Here is a 25,930-nt window from a genome sequence, read left to right on the forward strand (position 1 = left end):
TGGAGTGATAATAAATTACAATTTATTTACAACACTTATTAACATATGTACATCAATGTGATTTTCAAGATGATGTTGCTTCATCCAAACCAGTCTAGTCTTCTTTGTCTCTGCAATAAAAAACATAATCTCTTACACTTGTGTACTGTTTTAAAAAGAAAAAAAATCACAGATAAGCAACCATTATGACAAATGATATAACTAATTGTATTTTTCATTTTAGGCCATATTTACTTACTATATCTGATAGTTTTGGTTGATCAAGAAAATAATGGCATAAAAACAGTTAATTTGAGATTTTGACTACAGTATCACATTCATTTACAAAGTTATCAGTTTTTTTTTTTTATTTCAAATTTAACTCTTCCACAAATGTGATGTGGGAAGCGAAAAGGGAGCTCTTGTCGGCAATGCAAAATTGTCAGTACGGCTGATACAAGTAATTAAGGTCTAAAATATCGAAATTCAGGTTTTTATCGATTGTTAGATCTCATTTAACAAAGAACAGGACAGTATTGGTTAAAATATCGAATTGAAGATGTAAAAGGTCAAAATAAATTATTTTGTTAGCCTCTGCACGGTCTGAGAACAGGTACGTCTTGTTGCTCAATGTTATTTCGCGGTAACGACAAGAGGTCCCATTTCTAATATTCACTTTACAAACAGATTTTAGTCCAAAAAATGAATTGTACTGCATTCTAGTGGAACACCAAAGTTCAGTTGACGGGGAACAAAATATCTCACAAATTTTGAGGTCTCGACAAGAGGTACATTTTTAATCTTTATGGAGAAATAGAACCGACAAGAGGTCCCTTTTCTGAAATTTTTTATAACATGCTTCGATAAAACAATTATTCAAAAGAAAACTTCTGTCAGTTAAGGCAAAAATTGGTATTGTCTCCAAAGAGGACATTATAAGCTTTCTTTTAATTGATACCAAAATTGTTTCGTAAATACGAAAAAAAACTTTTTATGCATACAGTATTTGAACTTTTCGAAATAGTTTTTTTCAAAATTACCCTCTTCCATAACACAATTTCAAAGTCTTATAACTCTAACAAAAAAAATCTTGGATGCATGGCACTTGCATCGGGTGATTCGGAATTCAAATACAGTATATATATTATATATAACTCAAAATCGAAAATTTCCAACAAGAGGTCCCTAATCGCTTTCCACATCACAATTTTTAAGTAAATTTGATATGATTTCAAAAACTGTACAGCAACCAAACATTGAACGAAATGGGAAAATGCTGCACCAGCTCCAACTGATCGTAGCTGTAATATCTTTAAGTGTTGCCAACTTATTTTAAAGCGGTCACGGATTACATAAATAATAAAAGTAGATGCTGTTTTGTGTTGTTTGGTTGGAATACTGTTGTGTGCCAAAGTAAAAACTGGACGCCAAAGAATGTATGTATGTATGTAAGTAACTCTCTGTACCTATGTACTATAATCTGTACAAGGAAGTCCACTTTATCGGGTGACTGTAGGAAAAAGTTGTTGTGTCTTTATAAGCGCTAAAGAATGTAAGGAGATCGCAATAATATTTTATAGTCTGTACTACTGTACTTCTGTTCCTGGTATACAGTACCTGCCCTAGAGTGGAGAGCAGAGCTAATATTGACTTTTTTGGTGGTCTACAAACTCTGCGATCTTGCTCCTGACAGCAGAGGTTGGGGAAGCAGTCAAGTGTAGACCGACACTGTTTGGGGAACAAGTCGTAGATTGCTGGAGGAGGCGGAGTACACTGCATGTACGCAAGCATGTTGCGCATTGCTGCAACAAATAAATACAAGGATTGTTCGTAACTTATAAGGTTTCCAACCAACTCCAATGTGGCCAAGGATAAACATGGCTCTATGTCTATACCACCAACCTAACACATGTTCAAACGGAATAGAACTAAAATTAGTTAATGTACGGTACAAATTAGAATATAAATATGACACAAAATATACTTGACAAAAGCCCAGTTAAAATATGCATTATAGGATTCATTTATCTTAACCAAGATGGATGTCTTGAATTATAAACTTTTAATTATAACAAATGAATAGTAATTTTGAAGTTTAGCTTGTATATTTTTGTAAAATAAAAAAAACAAGATTTTTCATTTATAAAATATGATATGCGTACTGATTGGGCGGAGCGAGCAAAGCTCTTATGCATTTCGTAATACGCGCCATTTAAATTGCTCAAGATTAGCTTAAATCTCATGCATAATTTGTTTTTAGTAACTACAGTAGAGTGCCGATTATTTGAATTACTACAAACAATTATTGTAATAATAAGATAATACAGTAGACTCCCTATTATCCGGACTCCTCGGGACCGAGGCCAGTCCAGATAACGGGTTTTCCGGGTTAAAACAGACCGTTTAAAGGCATATACTGCATGAAGTAGTTGACTAAAATTTAGGAGAGCATTAGATTTAGACATGTGAACATTCTGGTCTCAAATCTTTCCCACGAGAACAGTCGTTTCAGTACCGCCCACTTCCTGTCAATCTAGTCCGGTTAAACCGATGTGCTGAAAAAAATTTTCCGGTTAAAGAGATGTCATTTCCGCCGAGTGTAGTCTGGTTAAACCGATGTCCGGTTAAAAGGTGTCCGGATAAGAGAGAGTCTACTGTACGAATCACTATAAAACATTAACATAAGGGTTGGACGATTTTTGACAGTAATTTGAATAATAATACAAACATGTGTGCCTTTAGCGAATGGTGAGGTACCTATTACCGTAGTTGGCACGGTAACACCTAGTAATTGGTAATAATCGGCCCGGGACCGATTAACTTTTTCATTTTGATGTCGCCAGAGGCCAAAAACACAAATCGATCAAATTTTCATATACGGTACGTGTTTATATACATATATATATATATATAGCTATATAGATTTATATATATATAATCAATATTTTTTTATAATCTGATCTTTTATGTCCGTGAACGTGTTAATGTACCTGTGTTATGTATAGCGATCAACTAGAGTAATTTTTGTCCCATTTTGATGAAATTTGGTTTAAAGGTGTAAAGCGGGATAAACTTGAATGAGTTTGAGAACCTGCATGATTGGACCATGGGAACAGGGTTTTATGGGGTAAAAATTGTTTTTTTTCCATTTTTGACCCACAAAACACAAACTTTCCCAATTTCTCTATAGACCTTTTTAAGAGCTTAACAAAAATAGTATATCAAAGTGTACTCATTGAGTGTATGGGAGTTATTGGTAATGGAGAAAATTCCAAAAATTGTAAATTTAACATTCTTATGTTATTCATATAGAGAATATTGTAAAATGTTGTAGTTTGCTTATTTATGGATATATTTGGACCAAACTTGACAAATTTATTTATTTTATACTAAGCTATTAATATTTTATTAAAACACACTATTAGTTTCAGTTTCCTTGTAGCAGCAAACCTAGGCAGGCTACTCGTTAAACCTAAATGTTATTTAAATAGATTTAATTAAAAATCATTCAGAGAAATGGAAATTCCCTTAGTCTGTAGGTTTGCTGCGGCGGGGGTATTTATGATAAATACAGTTTCTGTTCTAATATTTGTGCTGTTAATAATCTTAATGTACTAATTAAAATTAAGTATATGTGATCAATTCTCGGTTTCAGTTTGAACATGATTAAATATTTATCACCTACAGAACAAGTTGATTATTAGGTGTATTTGTACGAGTGTTTTATTAGTTTCACCAGCAAACCAAACATTGTTATGGCTGTAGACAAAAAAGTCAGTGGTTTTAAATGAAATTGTAAATACGCAAACGGAATCAACCCATGGTGACAGCAGTGTTCTCATATTAGCAACAATTGGTTGTGCTCCTTCTAATGTTAATGGCCAAAAAATAATTGAATTTACAAAATGTTGATGAACTACAAAGGGGGTACAACAGCAATGGTGCTGTTGGCACCGTCCACGATGTTATATACGAAGGTGAAGAAATCTTCACATTTTTGGAAATGCAGCATTTATGATTATTAGTTAATTTAGTAATTATTATAGATGACCCAACACTATGCAATAAGGAGGTACCGCGGGATTGTCCCTTTTGAAACTAAATTTGTAAACGTTGCATTAAGCGTACCCGAAAACAATTTCCATTGGCACCTGACCTATTCTCTCACAATTCACAAATTCCAATGCAAGAACCAAGCAGTTGTTAATATATTGAAACAAAGGTTTCTTTGATGTAGTCCTATTCTTTTAAAATCACTTGACTTTTAAGGAAACAGAGAAATGGCCTTGAAGTGTCGGTTTTATTTCGCCTTAGATGGTTTTCCTCTGCAATGATCACAAAGTTGATCCATGTTTATTCCTTCAAAAAATGGTCACCCTTCTCCTTCTGCTAATATTCTCGTTCACCATTTGTAGGAACCAATGTTGTGTTCTTCATTACGCAGGAGCGCAGTTGTACATGGCTTGCCAACAGATACTCAAACCCAGTTGAAAGCTGCTTGTTCTTTGGGCAGTGAGTCAAACTTTAGGGCAGTTGCACAGGCTAATGCAAAATTTTTCAAAGTTGGTTTTTAAACAGTGGCCAAAAAAAATCTTTGTATGACAAGGAAGACCACGTAGCACGTTTATGTCCCCATCAAAATCGTGAATCAAAAGTATAAACTGTTACAGTAAGCGCACTGTTACAGTCTGGGCGCGCGGTTCCGTCTCTACTACCCGTCCTGTGTATATTTCACCGACCCCCCACCACCACGTCTAGCCATAAAGACAGCTGAACAACCCCAGAGCTGTGTGGGCCAGATATTTTGGAAATGAGCAATAAACACTCCCCCCTACACCCCGGGCCATGGCACAGCCACGCGCCCAGACTAAATGCGATTACCGGTACTGTACCAGTGCGGGGAGGTAGGACATTATGCCACAAAAACAATTTCCAAAAATGAGTGAATGGAGCTGCCTTATGTTGCGCGGTAGGCCCAATTTCTTCAGCGCAATTCCCTACATTGATGATAAGTGTGTCGGGTTTAAAAAGTTGTGCCTTGCTGGTCTCAGGTTGTTCAAGGAGCATGTGTAATCTATTTTAGTGAAATATGGAGTAGAATTGAAGCCAGTCAGTCAAAGGATTATACCTAATGATGAATGAGGAATCAGTTGAGTGTAACATGGTATGTACGTTACAAGTTTTCATAATGGTGTTCCGCTCACACTGAGTTGTTTGGTTGCCAGTGTATTGCCAAGGTATGAGATGCTTCTAGGGATGGATGCAGTGACTGCAATGGATGGGGTCACGATTGATGGAGATGGCATTGTTACGTTCAGGGACGTGGGTATCAGAGGGATGGCTGAGGCCAAGGAGGAGTTGTGTGTGAAGGAAAACTCTGAGAATGGCAACGATGGGACCTCTATTAATGAATGTGACTCGGACTAATTGAGTTTGTGGTCCGAGTCTATTTTGCATTTGGCGACGGATGCCGAGTGAGACTAAAGAACAGAGTTAAATTCTTACTTGGATTGTTTTCAGAACGAGGTCCACCCCAAGAACTATTAATAGACAATAGCGCAACGTTCAGATGTGAACAAATTGAACAAATGTGTGAGGGGGGTTATCCGTCTTTTTAGGTGTGTGAACCGTTCGACCGGTAATGGAATCATTGAAAGAAACCATAGAACAATAAAGAGAATGACAACAAGAACTAGAAGATGTGATTAAGAAATGGTTTATTGGTATAAACTAACACCAAAAGACCAAACTCTAAATTGTTCTGGTACAGGTGGAGGTGTACAGGCAAACCTGTAAATTGTGAGGAGCAACTAAGAACTGAGTTTTCACATGATGAACCTGTGTTTGTCAAGCCAAAAACTCTCTCTTTACTACAAGATGGAAGCCTGGTTTGGTCTCACGGCAGCTCTCACAAACCAGTGTAGAGGTTGATGGTATGCCACACCATATCGCTGATGTCCGTCATGCTGGTGTTGACACCACAGGTTCGTGTGCTTGTAATATAAATTAGTTATCAGCTGTTTGCTATTGTGGATATTTTTATGTGTTTATCTTTGGATGATTTTTATCGATTCTTGTTGTCATAGAAAAAATAATATTTATTTGTTGAGTTTTTATTGTTCTGATGAGAAGCAGTGGATGTTATACCTTGTTAAAGCATTAAAAACTCTTTTATTATTTGTTTTCAATTTGCATGTTAAATTAATTACAGTACAGCAGAGTCCCGCAAACTCGGCACTCGATAACCCGGCAGTCTGGATAACTCGGCCATCACCTGGCTCAGAAAATTAGTGATTTTTTGAGTCCAAGTTAAACATGGACTCAAGCCAGCTCAAGTCAAATCATTCTCAGCTCATACAAATGATTTTTTGTACTATATCTGATGACTTGATACTTACTTGTAATATAAATATGAATAAAAGAGGTACTTAATAAGCTTAAAAATGGCATTGTTCTTGTTTTTAACGCTAGTTCCCGATAACCCGGCATTTCACAAACTCGGCATCCTTCCAGTCCACATTACGCCCAGTTTGCGGGACTCTACTGTATATAAAATTTTTGTTTGCTTTTAAGATAAGAAAAACTTTTAGATATAGACATGTGAATCCTTGTGGATCATTCTTTAAGTTATTTTGACATGTGTTGAGAAATTAACACCAAATGTAAAAGCCTATTTCAATCTGCTATGGGTGTAATTTCCTACTCATGGCAACTTCCTTCTTTACCAGACAACAGTAGATAACCTGACTAACGTGTAACTATTCTCAGTGGAAGTCTAAGCCGATCCCACACGGGCGCAGGTGTGCGACAGAAGCTTCTGTCCCCAGCAGTATCCGGACAACACAGTCTCGGCCAGCAGTCTCTGTCTTCTGAACAGTTGCGGATAGGTAGAGGCTCTGGCACCGGGTGTCGTGGACACTGACGAGGAATCAGGCCTAGGAATGCTGTGGAACATATACGAGATATTAGCTCTGTCTTCTGAACAGTTGCGGATAGGTAGATGCTCTGGCACCGGGTGTCGTGGACACTGACGAGGAATCAGGCCTAGGAATGCTGTGGAACATATACGAGATATTAGCTCTGTCTTCTGAACAGTTGCGGATAGGTAGATGCTCTGGCACCAGGTGTTGTGGACACTGACGAGGAATCAGGCCTAGGAATGCTGTGGAACATATACGAGATATTAGCTCGTCTTCTGAACAGTTGCGGATAGGTAGATGCTCTGGCACCGGGTGTTGTGGACACTGACGAGGAATCAGGCCTAGGAATGCTGTGGAACATATACGAGATATTAGCTCTGTCTTCTGAACAGTAGTTGCGGATAGGTAGATGCTCTGGCACCGGGTGTTGTGGACACTGACGAGGAATCAGGCCTAGGAATGCCGTGGAACATATACGAGATATTAGCTCTGTCTTCTGAACAGTTGTGGATAGGTAGATGCTCTGGCACCGGGTGTTGTGGACACTGACGAGGAATCAGGCCTAGGATTGTTGTGGAACATACAATATCAGCTAGTCTGTGTATATATTGGCATTCCTGTTTTGTATGATTTAATTTTTAGCCTGAACAATTATCTTTGATTTAATATGATTTTTTTATTTTTGTTGAACAGAAAACAAAATAAACTACTCTTCTACAATTAAGAAAAATACACACAATTTTACATATTTTCATAAATATTATATATTTCTTAGTAATCAGAAATCCTTGTATTCTTAGAAAAACAAAATTTAAAAATTGACTGAGCTTCTCAATGTTTTTATAAAGCTTGATGTATTCAAAATAAATCTGTGTAATTTACGTAAAGTCAATATTACAGTATATGTAAAGATAAGTTAATAAAACAAATAAAGAGTTGAAATAACAAACAGAAACCTCAAAAGTTCTGTATGACTTCAATATGCCAAAAATTAAGATGGCTCTTGCGATTTATGAGTAACTGTCTACAATGCTATCAAAACAGGTAAATTAAAAGCCCAAGCGTAGTTGGTAGTAGATCTAAACTTTACTTTCAGGTTTCATGATAGGTTAGGCATAGCTTTTGTACCATGTTACCATACTTTGATACTTCTATCATAATAAATTAACATAATCTAATATATATCGTACTATCAGCTATGTTTATGTTGGCAATATGCAAAATCAAGTGATGTTTTAAATAAAAGGAGCTCTTAGCTACTTCCATAGCATCATATCATGCCACCTTTGCCAATACAGCCTAAATACTGTCTCCTCACATCAGTCCAAACCAGGTAAACACCCATGTACCCACACAGCCCTCTGAGCAGTTAAAATGTAACTCGTGTTATTATTCACATGAACCTACCCCTAACTCTCAGGAATGGTTCAGCTTTCAATAGTTTTTGTCTCCGTATACTTGATTAAATAGTTGAATAAAAAGTTCAGTTAGTTAGACTTATGTCTCATATATACTGTCTTGGACTTTGATGTGAGGATCATAGCTACCAAAGATAAGGCAGAAGAATTCTTACGTGTATGTTCCTCTTCAGTTACAACTTTGTGTTTGGTTCTGGTGCAGACCTTGTGCCCCGCTGGTCCGCAGCAGCGACTGCCGAGTGCCTCACACTCCCCGTGACTCTTGCAGGCAATGCCGTCCTCCTCCTCTGTCACTGGGCACTCCTCGTCCTCCTCCCCATACACTGTGAAAACATCACACTACATTACTTATGTAGCCTGCTCCATGCAATTCTGGTACACCCACCTGACCGTTCAGGTAGTAAAGAATTTTGTGATTTTCGAAACTGGTAAAAAACATTATATTGTTTGCTTTATTTCTGTAACCTACCCAAATTGTTATAGATAAGCTGAACCACAGAGAAGTAAGGTATGGAGGAAATATTCAATGATACACTAGGTGTGTAGCACCAGAGCTGGTGTCTAATGGCAAAGACCAACATCGCCCTCCCTCATCCTCTTGTTCAACGACGGTCTTCTTGGTGGTGGAAGACCCTGTTTCCTGTACGATAAGAATTTCAGCAAAGTCCTCGCGGTTCCTTGCCCGTCACAATTATATTTCCAGCACAACATACCAGGGCAGAAAGTGCACTGTCGTCCCATAAGCTAGCATGTTACCTCCCAAATACATCACAAGTATGAAACCTGTATACACAGTAATGAGCAATGACTTGGTTCCATTTGGTGGTTCAAGTGTTGTATATAAAGTGCCCTCAGTTGCACAGCCGCTAGTGCCTTACCCGATTTCAAGTACATCACGATTCTCAGCTAAAACCATTAGAGACATATGTCTCATGACTGATGCTGGTCACACCTTACTTTCTTTTGTGTTGTGGTCAGACAGATAACAAGCTGCCATAACTTTCTACAACTAGCTTGGTGATTATCATATGAATGCTACATAGCAATATGGTTAGTTGGCCTACTGTACTGTTTATTTAATATATTTTAAGAAACTCAAAAATATGACATTATAGTAGACTAGGTGGCGTTCGCAGAGGCATCCACAAAATTGAGCGGAGTCATCAAGGGTTCATATTATATTGTTTTTGTCATACTTTTTAATGCATGCGTTGCGGGTCTAAAGTAGCATTTTTAATATTTAGGGAGTAAAAATCGTTTTTAGCCTCTATGGAGTAAAAATCAGCTGTTGTCTACACAGTTGTAAATTTTGATTGTAAACGATTGCATGTATCGAAAATATGTATCGATTCGTGCTTCGTAATCATTTTAACATACAGTCTACAGTCTCTTCCCGTAGCATTTAAGCATTGCCGATACATTAATCCATTCCCAAACTCAACACTGCTCACCTTTACTACTTCCTTCACCACACCCTACGTCATGGACCTGTGTTTCCCTCTCTTCTCATAGCATTTTAGGATTGCACACACATTAATGTAATTGCCAAAGAAAGTTACCACACTCTGCACTGCTAGCCTTACTACTTCCTTCACCATTTACTACGTCATAGACCTGTTTCCTTCCTAGCTCATAGCATTTAAGTATTACAGATTCATTTATCTAACTGCCCAAACGGTTCCCCCACTCTACACTGCCAGCCTTTACTACTTCCTTCACCACTTCCTACGTCGTGGGGCCTGTTTCCTTCCCTTCTCATAGCATTTCAGTATTGAAGATACATTAATCTAACTGCCGAAGACGGATGTCACACTATGCTGATGCTCATACTTTACTAATTCCTAAGCCACTTCCTACGTTTAGGACCTGTATTCATCACTTTCCATGGCATTTTAGTATTTTAGATACGTTTAATCTAATTGCCACAAACATTCCCACACTCCGTACTGCTATAGCCTTTACTACTTCTTTCGCCATTTCCTATGTCGTGGGCATGCTTCCATCCCTTCTCACAGCATTTCAGAATTGCAGATACATTAAAACTGCTACAAACGGTTTCCAGTTCCCACACACCACACTGCTCACCTTACTACTTCTTGCACCACTTCCTACATCGCGGACCTGTTTCCCTCCCTTTCCGTAGCATTTTAGGATTGCAGATTGCAGACGCACCTTATTCTAATCGTCATAAACAGTTCCCACACTCCGGACAGCTCGCCTTTACTACTTCCTTCACCACTTCCTACGTCGCGGACCTGTTTTCCTCCCTTCCCATAGCATTTTAGGATTGCAGATACCTTAATCTAATCGTCACAAACAGCTCCCACAGTCCGGACTGCTTGCCTTTACTACTTCCTTCCTACGTCACAGACCTGTTTCCCTCTCTTCCAATAGCATCATAGGATTGCAAATACCTTAATCTAATGGTCACAAACAGATCCCACACCCCGAAAAGCTCGCCTTTACTATTTCCTTCACCACTTCCTACCTCGCGGATCTGTTTCCTTCCCTTCCAATAGCATTTTTGGATTGCAGATACCTTAATCTAATCGTCATAAACAGTTCCCGCACTCCGGACAGCTCGCCTTGACTACTTCCTTCACCACTTCCTACGTCACGGACCTTTTTCCCTCCCTTCCCATAGCATTTTAGGATTGCAGATACCAGTATCTAATGGTCACAAACAGCTCCCACAATCCGGACTGCTTGTCTTTACTACTTCCTTCACCACTTCCTACGTCACGGACCTGTTTCTCTCTCTTCCAATAGCATCATAGGATTGCAAATACCTTAATCTAATGGTCACAAACAGATCCTACAGTCACAACAGTCAGAACAGCTCACCTTTACTACATCCTTCACCACTTCCTACGTCGCGGACCTGTTTCATACCCTTCCAATAGCATTTTAGGATTGCAGATACCTTAATCTAATCGTCATAAATAGTTCCCACACTCCGGACAGCTCGCCTTGACTACTTCCTTCACCACTTCCTACGTCGCGGACCTGTTTTCCTCCCTTCTCAGAGAATTTTAGGAATTTAGATAGGGTACCTTAATCTAATATGTCATAAACAGTTTCCACACTCCAGACTGCTCGCCTTTACTACTTCCTTCACCACTTCCTACGTCGCGGACCTGTTTTCCTCCCTTCCCATAAAATTTTAGGAATGCAGATACCTTAATATAATCGTCATAAACAGTTTGTCATTTGATAAACAATAATGCTATCACCTATTTCTTTATCTACTGCATTCAAAAGTCAACAGCTGATCATATGTCTTTGTTTATGTGTCAAATACTGCTTCCATAAGGATTACATTGAAACTTTGAGACCCAGTGGGGCGGATTCCTGAGAGACTTTTTTAACGCCATATAGATGTTGGCACTCCCCGATATGGTCTTTATCATCATGCAAAATTTGAAAACAATTGATTCAGCCGTCTAGGAAGAGTTTGCGTATTTTGAAATTCATAAGAGTCTACGTATAAGAGCTTCGCTCGCTCTGCTCAAAAAAGTATGAGTTCAAAAAGTTGTTTTAACTACCACCGGTACTAATCAACTAAAATCTTTGTAAAAAGATGTTTTATTGGTCAGTAATAGAGAATGGCTATCCTATGATTGGTTTAATTCTAAAACCACTTGTGAGTTTTCTTCTCCCCACACATGTGTGTTATGGAAGTTGTTGATTTCATTGTAAATGAAACCTTGTCTGTAAATAAAATATTACTAATGAAGAAACAATTTCCATAGCTTGCTCATTGCTCAACCTTCTACACATTGTTGCTTCTTACCTCAAAATCACGTGGCAAAAGAACCTGAGCTTGCTGCATATGGAAGAGGTACAAGAGTTGATCATGTAATACTTGCCATAAAGTATGACAACAAATGCCATGTTGCAGAGCAATTCTTCTGGTGAGCTTTGGATTTTCATGGAAAGCTTCTAAAACCATTTCTTTACTTCAGGAGACTACACAGACATGAAGCGTCCATTCGGATGAGCAAGTGGTCCAAAACTACCAGTCTCTCATAGAAATTGTTGATGGACTTTGTAAAACCTTTTTGTCAGAATCCTTTCTGTCTGGATAAGTTTCAGCATATAATTTACTTAATTAACTGTAGCACTGATCCATTATCTCGACCATACATGAAATGCATTTCAGCTATTCCACAGAGGAGGCTATGCTATAAGTAACAGCGATTTTCTTACGATATAAAATACGTGGAAATAGAATAAATATGAAAGTTATAACTAAATATCACTGTGTAAGCGAATAATAATGCCAAAAATGTGGTTAGTGGTTGTTGATATTTACAACAATGGACAGCTACTATCCCAGCTGTTAATAGACTTACAAAATCTATGACTCATGGTTTATAAATTCTAGGTAAAATTCAGTTATTCTTTGTACAAACTTACTTTGGCTAAACTGTAGCTTGATAAGATATCGAAGTCTCCACAAAATTCACTAAATGTTTGTATCTTTAGATTTGATGGTAAAATTTAAGGTTTTGTGAAATTTGGCATTAATATTTGTTTAAAAAGCTAATATTTTGAAACGGATTGTAAATTTTTATTCTTTTTGCACAAAGATAAAGGCCAATAATGAGAACTTTTTTGCAGAATTGCAATGCTGTCACTCAAACCATTTAGTAACTATGAATGTTTTGTAAAAAACACACACATACCGACAAACAGACTGATAGAACATTTTGCATGTTAATTTGACCCAAGGAATCGCAACTTATTAAATTATGTACCCACCTCTTTTGATAACTCTGTATACAATTTTGTTCAAACGCTTTTGTAAGCTAAAGTTATAAATTTGAAATTATGGCGTAATAACTTGGAATTTGATGATTCTAACAGAACGTGTTTAGTAAACTGGAGTCCACAGAGTATCTGTGAATAGAGTAATATATAATTCTCCTATACTCTCGAAATTCGGAGCGACTTTTGTTTACCTATTGCCATTGACCATTGGATACTTAAGTTGTAAAGTCAAAGCTATTACCGGTACTGTACAGTACTGTATTTACAAGTCTGTGGTCACGTGACCGAGGTCTGCACCAGTCACGTGCTCAGTCTCATACTGATGACAGCACATCTTGAAATGTTAGGAACCACGGTCGCTGCTCGCCGCTAATGTTGCGGTTGTTGCGACATCAAGGCCAGCTAGTCGTGTGCCGATACTTTAAACTACGAGCTCACATAGGGAAAGAGGCGATCTTTACTGTTTACGCACACTGTGTTTTGTTTTTAACTATGTTGAATTGGGAATTGGAGAAAATAAGGGCTGTGTAAAAGTTGCTCAACAATACTGAGGACATACGACGACTTGATTTAACCAGGGAAACATGCGAAAGGAGAGTGATCACCCAAGTCCCCAAGGCATCAATGTTATGTTGTAAGCAGAGGTGCTCATCCCCCCCAAACCCAGAGGCGCAATCCCCCCCCAAGCCAAAGGAGTAGTCCCCCCCCCAATTTATGCTGCCGTATATTTAAACCTACCCTAACCTCACCAATTTATCTGGCAATTTTCCCTTTACCTCATAAAACAAGCATTTAAAGTATTTAGTAAACTTGAGGTACGAAAAACAAACTTGCTGATAATCAAAATTAAATGTTTAATATGAAACGTCATTAAACAATACATCAATATAAATCTAACTAATGGACGAATTAGAAGTTTTTCAATTTACAGTTCAGAATCTGTATTGTCAGCCAATATGTGTGCTCAGTATTGCAATAGACAACGTCTTCAAAACGTACAACAATATAGGCCTACTCGGTGAATTACTCTACTCCAACACAGTACTGTAACTGTACAATATATTAGGTGGCGTTCATTTTTACAGGGCCAGGGCTTAAGAATTCAAACAGCTTTAAGTGCATTAATAATACTTTAGCAAAAAGTATATTGTTTCAAAAATTATAGGCAGAGTCACGAAATAAGACAGACTTGTTGCTCGCCACTCCCAGGCTGCCTTCTACAAAAATCGCCGGGAAAAATACCCACAGTAACTCTTAATAATTGCCACCAGTACAAAAGGTTTTTGTGACAAAGTAATCTTATAATTAATTTTGATAGCCCCAGGATTGCCTTTTATGACTAATAATGGTAGAAACGCATCTTGTCAGACAATCCGTTTGTACACAAAACGATAACAGATAGGCCTATCAATTCACGCATGTATTGCCGCGGGCAGGACTGGAAATAAACTGAATCAGGTAATGACGGAAAGACGTGGTCTCTGGATTGGTGTTTGTGTTATCAAAAGCTGAAATTGGACTAATTCTAGTGACGGAGGAGAGTGTTGAAAATATAATGGGATTCATAATTGATTTTTCCATTCAAAATTATTGACAATAATAACCAATTTATATGCTGGGTGGTCTTGACATTCTACATTACTGCAGAAAAGGAAATGTATTAAATACTTTGAGGAGTTTGAAATACACATAAAACTATTGACAGCACAAAATTTTTTAGTGAAAACACTCAATTAATTATGAATCCCATTATATTTTCAATTCTCTTCTCAGTCACTACAATAGTCCAATGTCAGCTGTTGAAAACGCAGACGACAATCCAGAGACCACGTCGGTCCGTCATAACCTGAACCTGATTCAGTTTACTTTACTTACTTCCAGTCCTGCCGACGGCAATGTACGAATTGACAGGCCTATCTGTAATCGTTTCGTGTTTTGTATTAAATGTTTGTTGTATTCTGACGACACCTCCAGAAGTGGATCTTTTTTAAATCCTGACGCTGGTGGAGTTAAAGAACCACCAAAACATAAGTAGCAAGTAAAATTCAACACTGGTATATTAAGGATTGTCTGTCAAGGTCCGTTTTTACCATTCTTAGAAGCTATCTTAATTACGAACGGCAAAATGTTGTTGGTGGTGATAGTGAGCTACTTAGAAACACTTTTTCGGGCTGCTTATACAAAATTATACATTCATTATGACAGCTAGCAAAAAAATATCCCCCCCCCCAAAATCTCAAAATAAGTCCCCCCCAAAAATTCCTGTGGCGCAAACGCGCCACAATACCCCCCTTCTGGGCACCCCTGGTTGTAAGGTACAGTTTTAGTGACGAAGATATACCTATACTATAACAGTACACACTAAAGAACTGTAAAGAAGCATTCCTCGCTGAAGTCAATCAGTTAACAGACGGGGAAGTCCATAACCACTGCCCGGTAGCATCTCAATAATTAATTAGTGGCGGAATGCATCGAGCCATTGGCATTTCCATATCCCTCAAACATGTTAAACAACAAGCAAGTTGAAGTTCAATAAGTATTGATAATTTGAACTATTTTATTTTAACTTTTCTTGATCTTAATGTAAAGGCATTGCCGTACATTTAAATCGTGGACAAGTTAAAACGTTCGCACCAAATCTGGGGCCTAATAAAATAAACTCAAACTTAAATATTCATAGTAAATTAGATTTGAGATTTGATTTCTCAGACTTCGACACATCAGAGTGTGTCTTTAGTGAGAATATAGACTCAGGGTCCTGCATGTCGACCGAAGCTTGTTCATTTTATACAGATTGAATATGAGGGAACAATTAGTAATAGATGAATGGTATGGCAGCTTTCTGGTTCTTTGATAATTTAAAACTCCAATGATCAAGGATAGCTGAATCCAGTTTCAATATAAAAAAATATCTAACTTTTTCAGGATCGTACCAGCGACGTTAATACTAGTGAGCACTCTGGAGCACTACCACCTCCTAGCCGCATTACTATGGATGGTATATATTTATGTATTTATAATGTTCACTCGGCCTATCCTGTTGTATTAAAAACTTGATACTGTAACTTATTTAACTAATCATTGGCATCTTTAAAAATGTGAATACATGATCGCAGTATATAAATGTCGTCGGTAACGCCATTGATATTTTGTAAATGAATTCGTAAACAAGAATAGATAAATTAAGATCGTAATAGTTAGTTTATATAAACCTACGGCGATACAAGATTGAAGCAGGTTGTGTGTAGCCATAAGTCTAGTTTTAAAATTCATTATTCAAAGTGGTGTTTGCCAGAATGTAAATAAGGTTACTCAAGTGAGACAATAGTGAGAAGTCACTGTGGGAGAGTGTCTTGTCGTAGACACGCCTCGCGCGACTTGACGGTACCCGGGGAGTTGCTGACGATTTATCGGTAACTCAGGTTAATAATCCAAACATTATTAACTGCCTTGTTAAAAGGGACAACACGCTAAAAAACAACATACAATTTCTCTCCTGAATATAATAACCAAATCCCGCTGGAGTACGAAGCTGTTACCCGAGGCGTATTGGTGTCTGTGACTCCTAGTGGCCAGGCAAGCTTCAATAACTAAACTAGCGGATAGTTGGCGTGACGTAGTGCGGAAACTGACGTTACACAAGTGCGATTTGCGACTCAACGCGGCGAAACACGGCCGGGCGACAGAGAAAGCCCGCGGGGACAAGAATATCCTCTCCGGGGAGATAAGCAAGCAGTGCGACACACATCTGCTCTCCGCCACTTCAAGTCAAAGGTCTACATGCGTACGGCCTATAGATGCCTTGTACATGGGACAAAAAGTACAGAGCAACAGGTACAATGACAAAAATGGAATATATCATGTACTATTAAAAAAGCCTGATGTTAACCTTGAGAATATAATACTATTATTGGAAACTTTGTGAGGGTACAAAATATCGATCGGATTTTAGGAGACATAGTCAATACGTGCACACTACGTCAATAGATAAACTGAGGACTACAAAAAACAAGATAAAATAATAACAAACTTATTCCCTCCATGGGAATTTCGCTAAACGATTCTAAAAAACTAAATTAAAGGTTATAAGAAATCAAAAGGTTTCCCAATCTAAGATAGGCAGGAAATGTGTTTGCAATACGTGAATGTTATTATCAAATCAGCAGTCATTGAAAAAATCTAATTAAATCTATTAAATCATTGTATAGTTAGTTATTAAAGTTATTACTTGTTTACGACATTAACTAAAAGAAACCCTAATACCAAACACCGATAATAATAATGCATAAAACTCAATATTTTTTAGGCAAGACGACCGCTGGACAGAGAGACACGTGACATTGGAAGGTGATAATTGGCCTTGTAACGCTGACAACAGAACCGGTCGTGGTAGTCTAGTCGTGATGTGATATGCAGGTGTACTTGACCTAGTGACGAGTAGCTAGTGCAAGTAGTGTGACCTGTGAGCTGTTCTCCAGGGCAACTATTACCTCAGCTGTTGTCACTAACACAATGAGAAGCGCTGTTACTGCACGTACTGACCAGACGTATGGCATCAGTGTCAGTCGTGATGTGATATGCAGGTGTACTTGACCTAGTTACTAGTAGCTAGTGCAAGTAGTGAGCTGTTCTCCAGGGCCCCTCAGCTGTTGTCACTAACACAATGAGAAGCGCTATTACTGCACGTACTGACCAGACGTATGTATGGCATCAGTCGTGATGTGATATGCAGGTGTACTTGACCTAGTGATCGTATTGAGCTGTGAGCTGTTCTTCAGGGCAACCACTACCTCAGCTGTTGTCACTAACAAAATTAACAGTGCTGCAACTGCAAATACTGACCAGACCTATTATAGTAAAATGAGTATAGCCTATCCCAGCCGCAGTATGTCACTTGACATGTGAGCTGTTCTCAAGGGCAACCATTAGCTCAGTGTTGTCTTGTGACTAACACAATGCAATTGCTGCAACTGCAAATACTGACCAGACGGCAAACGTAAGTATGGCATCAGTCGTGATGTGATATGCAGGTGTACTTGACCTAGTGATGAGTAGTAAGCTGTGAGCTGTTCTCCAGGGCAACCATGGCATCAGTCGTGATGTGATGTGCAGGTGTACTTGACCTAGTGATGAGTAGTAAGCCGTGAGCTGTTCTCCAGGGCAATCATGGCATCAGTCGTGATGTGATATGCAGGTGTACTTGACCTAGTGATGAGTAGTAAGCTGTGAACGGTTCTCCAGGGCAACCATGGCATCAGTCGTGATGTGATATGCAGGTGTACTTGACCTAGTGATGAGTAGTAAGCCGTGAGCTGTTCTCCAGGGCAACCATGGCATCAGTCGTGATGTGATATGCAGGTGTACTTGACCTAGTGATGAGTAGTAAGCTGTGAACGGTTCTCCAGGGCAACCATGGCATCAGTCGTGATGTGATATGCAGGTGTACTTGACCTAGTGATGAGTAGTAAGCTGTGAGCTGTTCTCCAGGGCAACCATGGCATCAGTCGTGATGTGATATGCAGGTGTACTTGACCTAGTGATGAGTAGTAAGCCGTGAGCTGTTCTCCAGGGCAATCATGGCATCAGTCGTGATGTGATATGCAGGTGTACTTGACCTAGTGATGAGTAGTAAGCTGTGAACGGTTCTCCAGGGCAACCATGGCATCAGTCGTGATGTGATATGCAGGTGTACTTGACCTAGTGATGAGTAGTAAGCTGTGAACGGTTCTCCAGGGCAACCAATCAGTCGTGATGTGATATGCAGGTGTACTTGACCTAGTGATGAGTAGTAAGCCGTGAGCTGTTCTCCAGGGCAACCATGGCATCAGTCGTGATGTGATATGCAGGTGTACTTGACCTAGTGATGAGAAGTAAGCCGTGAGAGTTCTCCAGGGCAACCATGGCATCAGTTGTGATGTGATATGCAGGTGTACTTGACCTAGTGATGAGAAGTAAGCCGTGAGCTGTTCTCCAGGGCAACCATGGCATTAGTCGTGATGTGATATGCAGGTGTACTTGACCTAGTGATGAGAAGTAAGCCGTGAGCTGTTCTCCAGGGCAACCATGGCATCAGTCGTGATGTGATATGCAGGTGTACTTGACCTAGTGATGAGTAGTAAGCCGTGAGCTGTTCTCCAGGGCAACCATGGCATCAGTCGTGATGTGATATGCAGGTGTACTTGACCTAGTGATGAGAAGTAAGCCGTGAGAGTTCTCCAGGGCAACCATGGCATCAGTCGTGATGTGATATGCAGGTGTACTTGACCTAGTGATGAGAAGTAAGCCGTGAGCTGTTCTCCAGGGCAACCATGGCATTAGTCGTGACGTGATATGCAGGTGTACTTGACCTAGTGATGAGAAGTAAGCCGTGAGCTGTTCTCCAGGGCAACCATGGCATTAGTCGTGATGTGATATGCAGGTGTACTTGACCTAGTGATGAGTAGTAAGCCGTGAGCTGTTCTCCAGGGCAACCATGGCATCAGTCGTGATGTGATATGCAGGTGTACTTGACCTAGTGATGAGAAGTAAGCCGTGAGAGTTCTCCAGGGCAACCATGGCATCAGTCGTGATGTGATATGCAGGTGTACTTGACCTAGTGATGAGAAGTAAGCCGTGAGCTGTTCTCCAGGGCAACCATGGCATTAGTCGTGATGTGATATGCAGGTGTACTTGACCTAGTGATGAGTAGTAAGCCGTGAGCTGTTCTCCAGGGCAATCATGGCATCAGTCGTGATGTGATATGCAGGTGTACTTGACCTAGTGATGAGAAGTAAGCCGTGAGCTGTTCTCCAGGGCAACCATGGCATTAGTCGTGATGTGATATGCAGGTGTACTTGACCTAGTGATGAGAAGTAAGCCGTGAGCTGTTCTCCAGGGCAACCATGGCATTAGTCGTGATGTGATATGCAGGTGTACTTGACCTAGTGATGAGAAGTAAGCCGTGAGCTGTTCTCCAGGGCAACCATGGCATTAGTCGTGATGTGATATGCAGGTGTACTTGACCTAGTGATGAGTAGTAAGCCGTGAGCTGTTCTCCAGGGCAATCATGGCATCAGTCGTGATGTGATATGCAGGTGTACTTGACCTAGTGATGAGAAGTACGCCGTGAGCTGTTCTCCAGGGCAACCATGGCATTAGTCGTGATGTGATATGCAGGTGTACTTGACCTAGTGATGACTCCTGATTAGACGTAAGCCGTGAGCTGTTCTCCAGGGCAACCATGGCATCAGTCATGATGTGACATGCAGGTGTACTTGACCTAGTGATGAGTAGTAAGCTGTGAACGGTTCTCCAGGGCAACTATTACCTCAGCTGTTGTCACTAACACAATGAAAAGCGCTGCTACTGCACGTACTGACCAGACATATAATGTGGTAGGTATCAGTTGTTGTGTGATATGCAGGTTTACTTGACATAGGGACGTACCTATGCTTTAGTGCTTTAGTGCTGGTACCTACTGACCAGATGTATTGTATGCTAGTGTAGTCGTGATGTGATATGTCCTTATAAAATGTCTTATAATATGTCCTGTGTGATGGAACCCGAACCAAGGCCTCAAGGGCTGAAATCTTACACATTTCCGTTCAATGTAGATGTTTCGTGTACTTCGTCACCTTGTGAATCTGCCGAGGTAGAAACAGTTTTAAGGGATCAAAGTGGTCGAAAATCTAGTTGTATTTATAATTATGTAATAACCAAAATATCTACTTCGTTAAAATAAACAAGATTCAAATAAATTCTCAAGCACAATAGGCTTCCAAAGTAAAACTACTTAAAAGTATAATTTACTCTAGTACTCATCCTTCCGGTTTCATATCAGCCAAGCTTTACTCGGTCAGTTTTAACCAATCACGACACATCGCCAAGTTTTACAAATCAACTATTATAATTGCGTAGCTAGTCTAGTAGAAACACAGTATGGAAGCTCGAAGACCGCTCATCGACCTCGACCTCATCTCGCCGTAAGAAGCTGTATTACTTGTCGGTAATTTGATATGGCGAAACCTTCTTGGTGGTAATAGATTAGGAAAACTACGTAAATTGAGGTATTCAGTTCTGTAGAGCGTGAGCCACCTCCAGCAGACAGTGATAGCTGCTATCAGCCAGCAGCCCGCGGTGACCTCCGACAAGTGGCAATCTTAGATTACCAACACCTGACCTGACATTTACTGGGACACACTGTGACACACATCTCTATCTGTCTCTCAGTCTTACACCATCATTTACCACTGATGCATGTTTTAAATTCGCTCTTTACACTAACGCAGTATCGATATGTGCTGAAGTTATTGAGTCTGCCATTTACTCGTACTCTATCTTACTCTGTGCTTAAAAAATAGTTGCTTTTTACACTAACGTACTAACACTATACATTCATTCTAATGTTTAGTAAATCTAGTACACTAACGTGCTATCAATGTTAAGTGGAACTGTCTTTTACACTAACTTACGAACGACCCGTTGAAGTCAGTCTATTTCTACACTAACGCACTATCAATGTATGCCAATTTCTTCAGTTTATTTTACACTAGCATTGGCTTACTACCCACTGAAGTCCATGCGTTTCTTTTTACACAAAACTACTAGTATCGATATATTGGTAGGTAAATTAATCTCTCTCCTTACACTTAAGCCTACGCACTATCGATATATGTAAAAGCCCATAAATGAGTCTCTAGTTTACACTATTGAACTAACTAACCGCTGAAGTAAATGAGTCTCCTGTTAAACTACCTAACTACTGACGGATGTTATTTTACAGACTAACTTTAGCAGTTGAAGTCAGTCTCTTTTTACACTATATCTTATTATAAAAATATTTCGAAGCCTTCGAATCTCAATTTTACAAACACACCACCGATATATGCTGGAGATAATAAATAATTCTTTAATACACATGTACTTACTATCAATAAACGCAGACGTTACTGATAGTTTCCTTTACCTTTCACACGCCTTCTTAGAATACCGCACGTAACGGGTATAAAGTAGGTTAGCACAGCTAGCTACACTTAATATTTTGTGACATTTATACCAAACAAAACCGGGCATTTTTCACGTTTGTCAATCATCTATGAAGAAGTTAATGTCAAGACTACTATGTATACAGGGTGTTTGTGAACTCTCTCGAAAAAATTCACAGGATTATTCCTTGGGTTAATACATGAATATTTTACATTATAAACATGGGTCGCCGGAGCCTCGTTTTCCGTCAGTCTGTCTGTATGTGTTTTTTATAAATAACCTTATAACTCGAGTATGAATCGAGGTAAAAACTTTAAATTTGACACACTTGTGTATTTTAACGTGATACATAAACATGCAAAATTTCATTTCGATGACTATAGCTTTTTCAAAATGGCGGCCATCTAAAATCTTTGACCTCAAATTACATGAAAACCACTAGAGTTACAAAAAAAACACAAGAATAATATTTAATATGAGGAAATGTAGGAAATTTCATGTCAAATAAAATGACACATAGATCTTAAAGATCAGACAACAAACAGCTGAGTTATTAATTTTTTAAATAATTAATAATTTCTTTACTGGCTTTTAATTGTTATTGTTTATTCTTTAAAATCATCTGATACAGAGTACATTACGTAACCTTAAACAGATCTCAATAGTTAAGGTAAAAATAGGACACTAATTACATTTACCATCTAGTAAAAAAACTAAATGTTGTTGTTAGGGCAAACCAGCTGTCTTACATTGTTGTAACAATTTATAAAGGATCAGATGATTTTAAAGAATAAACAATAACAATTAAAAACCAGTAAAGAAATTATTAATTATTTAAAAAATTAATAACTAAAAAAATCGTCTGATCATCATCTCAAAATCATCTGTCCAACCAGCTGTCTTACATTGTTGTGACAATTTAGAAAGGATCAGATGATTTTAAAGAATAAACAATAACAATTAAAAACCAGTAAAGAAATTATTAATTATTAAAAAAAAATAATAACAAAAAAAAATCATCTGATCATCATTTCAAAATCATCTGTCCAACCAGCTGTCTTACATTGTTGTGACAATTTAGAAAGGATCAGATGATTTTAAAGAATAAACAATAACAATTAAAAACCAGTAAAGAAATTATTAATTATTTAAAAAATTAATAACTAAAAAAATCGTCTGATCATCATCTCAAAATCATCTGTCCAACCAGCTGTCTTACATTGTTGTGACAATTTATAAAGGATCAGATGATTTTAAAGAATAAACAATAACAATTAAAAACCAGTAAAGAAATTATTAATTATTTAAAAAATTAATAACTAAAAAAATCGTCTGATCATCATCTCAAAATCATCTGTCCAACCAGCTGTCTTACATTGTTGTGACAATTTAGAAAGGATCAGATGATTTTAAAGAATAAACAATAACAATTAAAAGCCAGTAAAGAAATTATTAATTATTTAAAAAATTAATAACTAAAAAAAATCGTCTGATCATCATCTCAAAATCATCTGTCCAACCAGCTGTCTTACATTGTTGTGACAATTTAGAAAGGATCAGATGATTTTAAAGAATAAACAATAACAATTAAAAGACAGTAAAGAAATTATAAATTATTTAAAAAATTTATAACTCAGCTGTTTGTTGTCCGATCTTTAAGATCTATGTGTCATTTTATTTGGCATAAAATTTTCTACATTTTGTTATTCTTGTGTTTTTTTTTCGTAACTCTAGTGGTTTTCATGTAATTTGAGGTCAAAGATTTTAGATGGCCGCCATTTTGAAACGACTATAGTCAACGAAATGAAATTTTGCATGTTTATGTACCACGTTAAAATACACAAGTGTGTCAAATTTAAAGTTTTTACCTCGATTCATACTCGAGTTATAAGGTTATTTATAAAAAACACATACAGACAGACTGACGGAAAACGAGGCTCCGGCGACCCATGTTTATAATGTAAAATATTCATGTATTAACCCAAGGAATAATCCTGTGAATTTTTTCGAGAGAGTTCACAAACACCCTGTATAATATGTATACATATGATCTATAAACTACTTGAAAGGATGTATACGCTATTGTTTAGGTATAACGTAATACTAATTATTCAAAGAAGAGTTGGATTGAAAAGTTTTAAGTTACGTGGGATTTATACCTCCAACGCCGGACATAAAGAAATCAAGGTTTAAATTAATCCAACAAGTACCTAGCTTAAAAGATATATTTTCATGAAAATCGCAAACCTAGAAAAAAAGACGTTACAGTTAGCGGTATGGGACCATTCATTTGTTGGTAATGGCGGTTTTAATTCCATGGTATATGTGGATGGGTACAGGGCTAAGATACCGCACCTATGGTCCAATTTTGAGGAAATTTTGTGCGAGGGTACTAATCCCATGGCATATCCAGGCGTTTTCATTTTTGATATATTCATTTTCAACGGGCGTGATTTCTCCATTAAAGCCTATAAAATGACGAAATAAACTAAAAATTTTAAAACGACCCAAGACATTTGGATTAAAATTTAGTAGGCTGTATATTATAGTCCTTTCGGCTCTTAACAAGAAGATGACCTCCATTACCCCCATATCTGTAAACATTACGGATTAATTGATATGCTACATTAATGATTTTCCCCATAAATTAAATAGAGGAAAATATATTTTTTGCAACAACCACTGAACTACTTGATGAATTTTGATCAAAATTGCGTATGTGATAGTCCTTTTAACTCTTAAGCAAAATATTACAATCCCTATTGCTATAAAAAATACGGGTTAAAAGCAAATTTTGTGATTTTCCCCATAAGTTATCAAAGTGACCGTCACCGCTTACCCATGTGCCATTAGGTGTTGTTGACAAGCTGTTGGGAGAAAGCATGTGTCAGATTGCTGATACAGTTTATTTTCCAATCTAGTCCTTAAAAAAGTATGTATCCCCTGATAATGAAATTGTAGAACAGAATTGACTCGGTTTTCTAATGATGAGGTATAGTTATTTATTTTCTCATAAATGGTCTCAGTTAGATGATAATCTAAAATGTTAACTAAATATTTGTTTTTAAACTCATAAAAATGTCAATACAATTTGATTTATGTAATGTGTATTTATTTATATTATTTTTCATCATTTTATTATTGTAATTACTTTTATATAACGATCTACTCCTTGGATCCTTGTATTCCTTTGAATTTTGATTCTCGAACTAAATCTCGTCATCATTGAACTGTACTTATAACTATATCAACTCCTACATTTACTAACCATATTTTGACATAATCATATCAATAAGATATGATAATTGGCATATGTTCATGATGCCAATTATATTAATCGTAGTCTTGTTATTTGTCCTAGGAAGCTAGGCATGAGCCCGACTTTTTCCATATTAACTTTAGGCCAGACCTAGGGGTTGCGGATTATAATTGTGATTAAATCCATTAGTGATTTGGTGGGATTTGAGCCCGGGACCTGAGGGACCAAAGTCCCGCGTTCTACCACTAGACCAGCTCGCTCCCCAGTCTTATTTTTATAGGCTACGGAGTGAAATGTATGTTTACCTACTAAGTTTACCTCAATTTAACACGTAACTCCTTGCTCGGTGACAGACATTTTTTCAACTGTGCTATATTTATTAGTAATTTTAAGTACGATATGAACAAATTATTTTTTTTATAATCTCAAGAAGCAAATTTGTGGTGATCGAATCATCCTGATTACATTAAAATTAGTACTATGAAATGTTGTAAATAAATAAGTTTACCAGAATTGTCGGCGGGCTCCTGAGCTCTAACGGAGCACAGTAACAACACCACACTGTACACTCCCCACACTGCGTCCATGGCACTCACTCTCCACTCACTGACTGACTG

At 38.0% G+C, this 25,930-nt stretch overlaps 1 protein-coding gene across 1 annotated transcript; it reads right to left on the minus strand.

The window, feature by feature from the left end:
* LOC128982925 (uncharacterized) lies at window positions 1-25,930 on the minus strand. Its single transcript, XM_054401998.1, has 5 exons — window positions 25,822-25,930; window positions 8,473-8,640; window positions 6,732-6,923; window positions 1,597-1,781; window positions 1-110 (listed from the first exon to the last, which is right to left on the minus strand). Exons 1-5 carry the CDS (start codon window positions 25,898-25,900, stop codon window positions 81-83), a joined length of 654 nt encoding a protein of 217 aa, XP_054257973.1. The 5' UTR covers window positions 25,901-25,930; the 3' UTR covers window positions 1-80.

Source organism: Macrosteles quadrilineatus, unplaced genomic scaffold (assembly GCF_028750875.1).
Source record: "Macrosteles quadrilineatus isolate MER2022 unplaced genomic scaffold, UCM_ALF_1.0 Scaffold_1__1_contigs__length_201487025, whole genome shotgun sequence".
Taxonomy (NCBI): Eukaryota; Metazoa; Arthropoda; class Insecta; order Hemiptera; family Cicadellidae; genus Macrosteles; species Macrosteles quadrilineatus.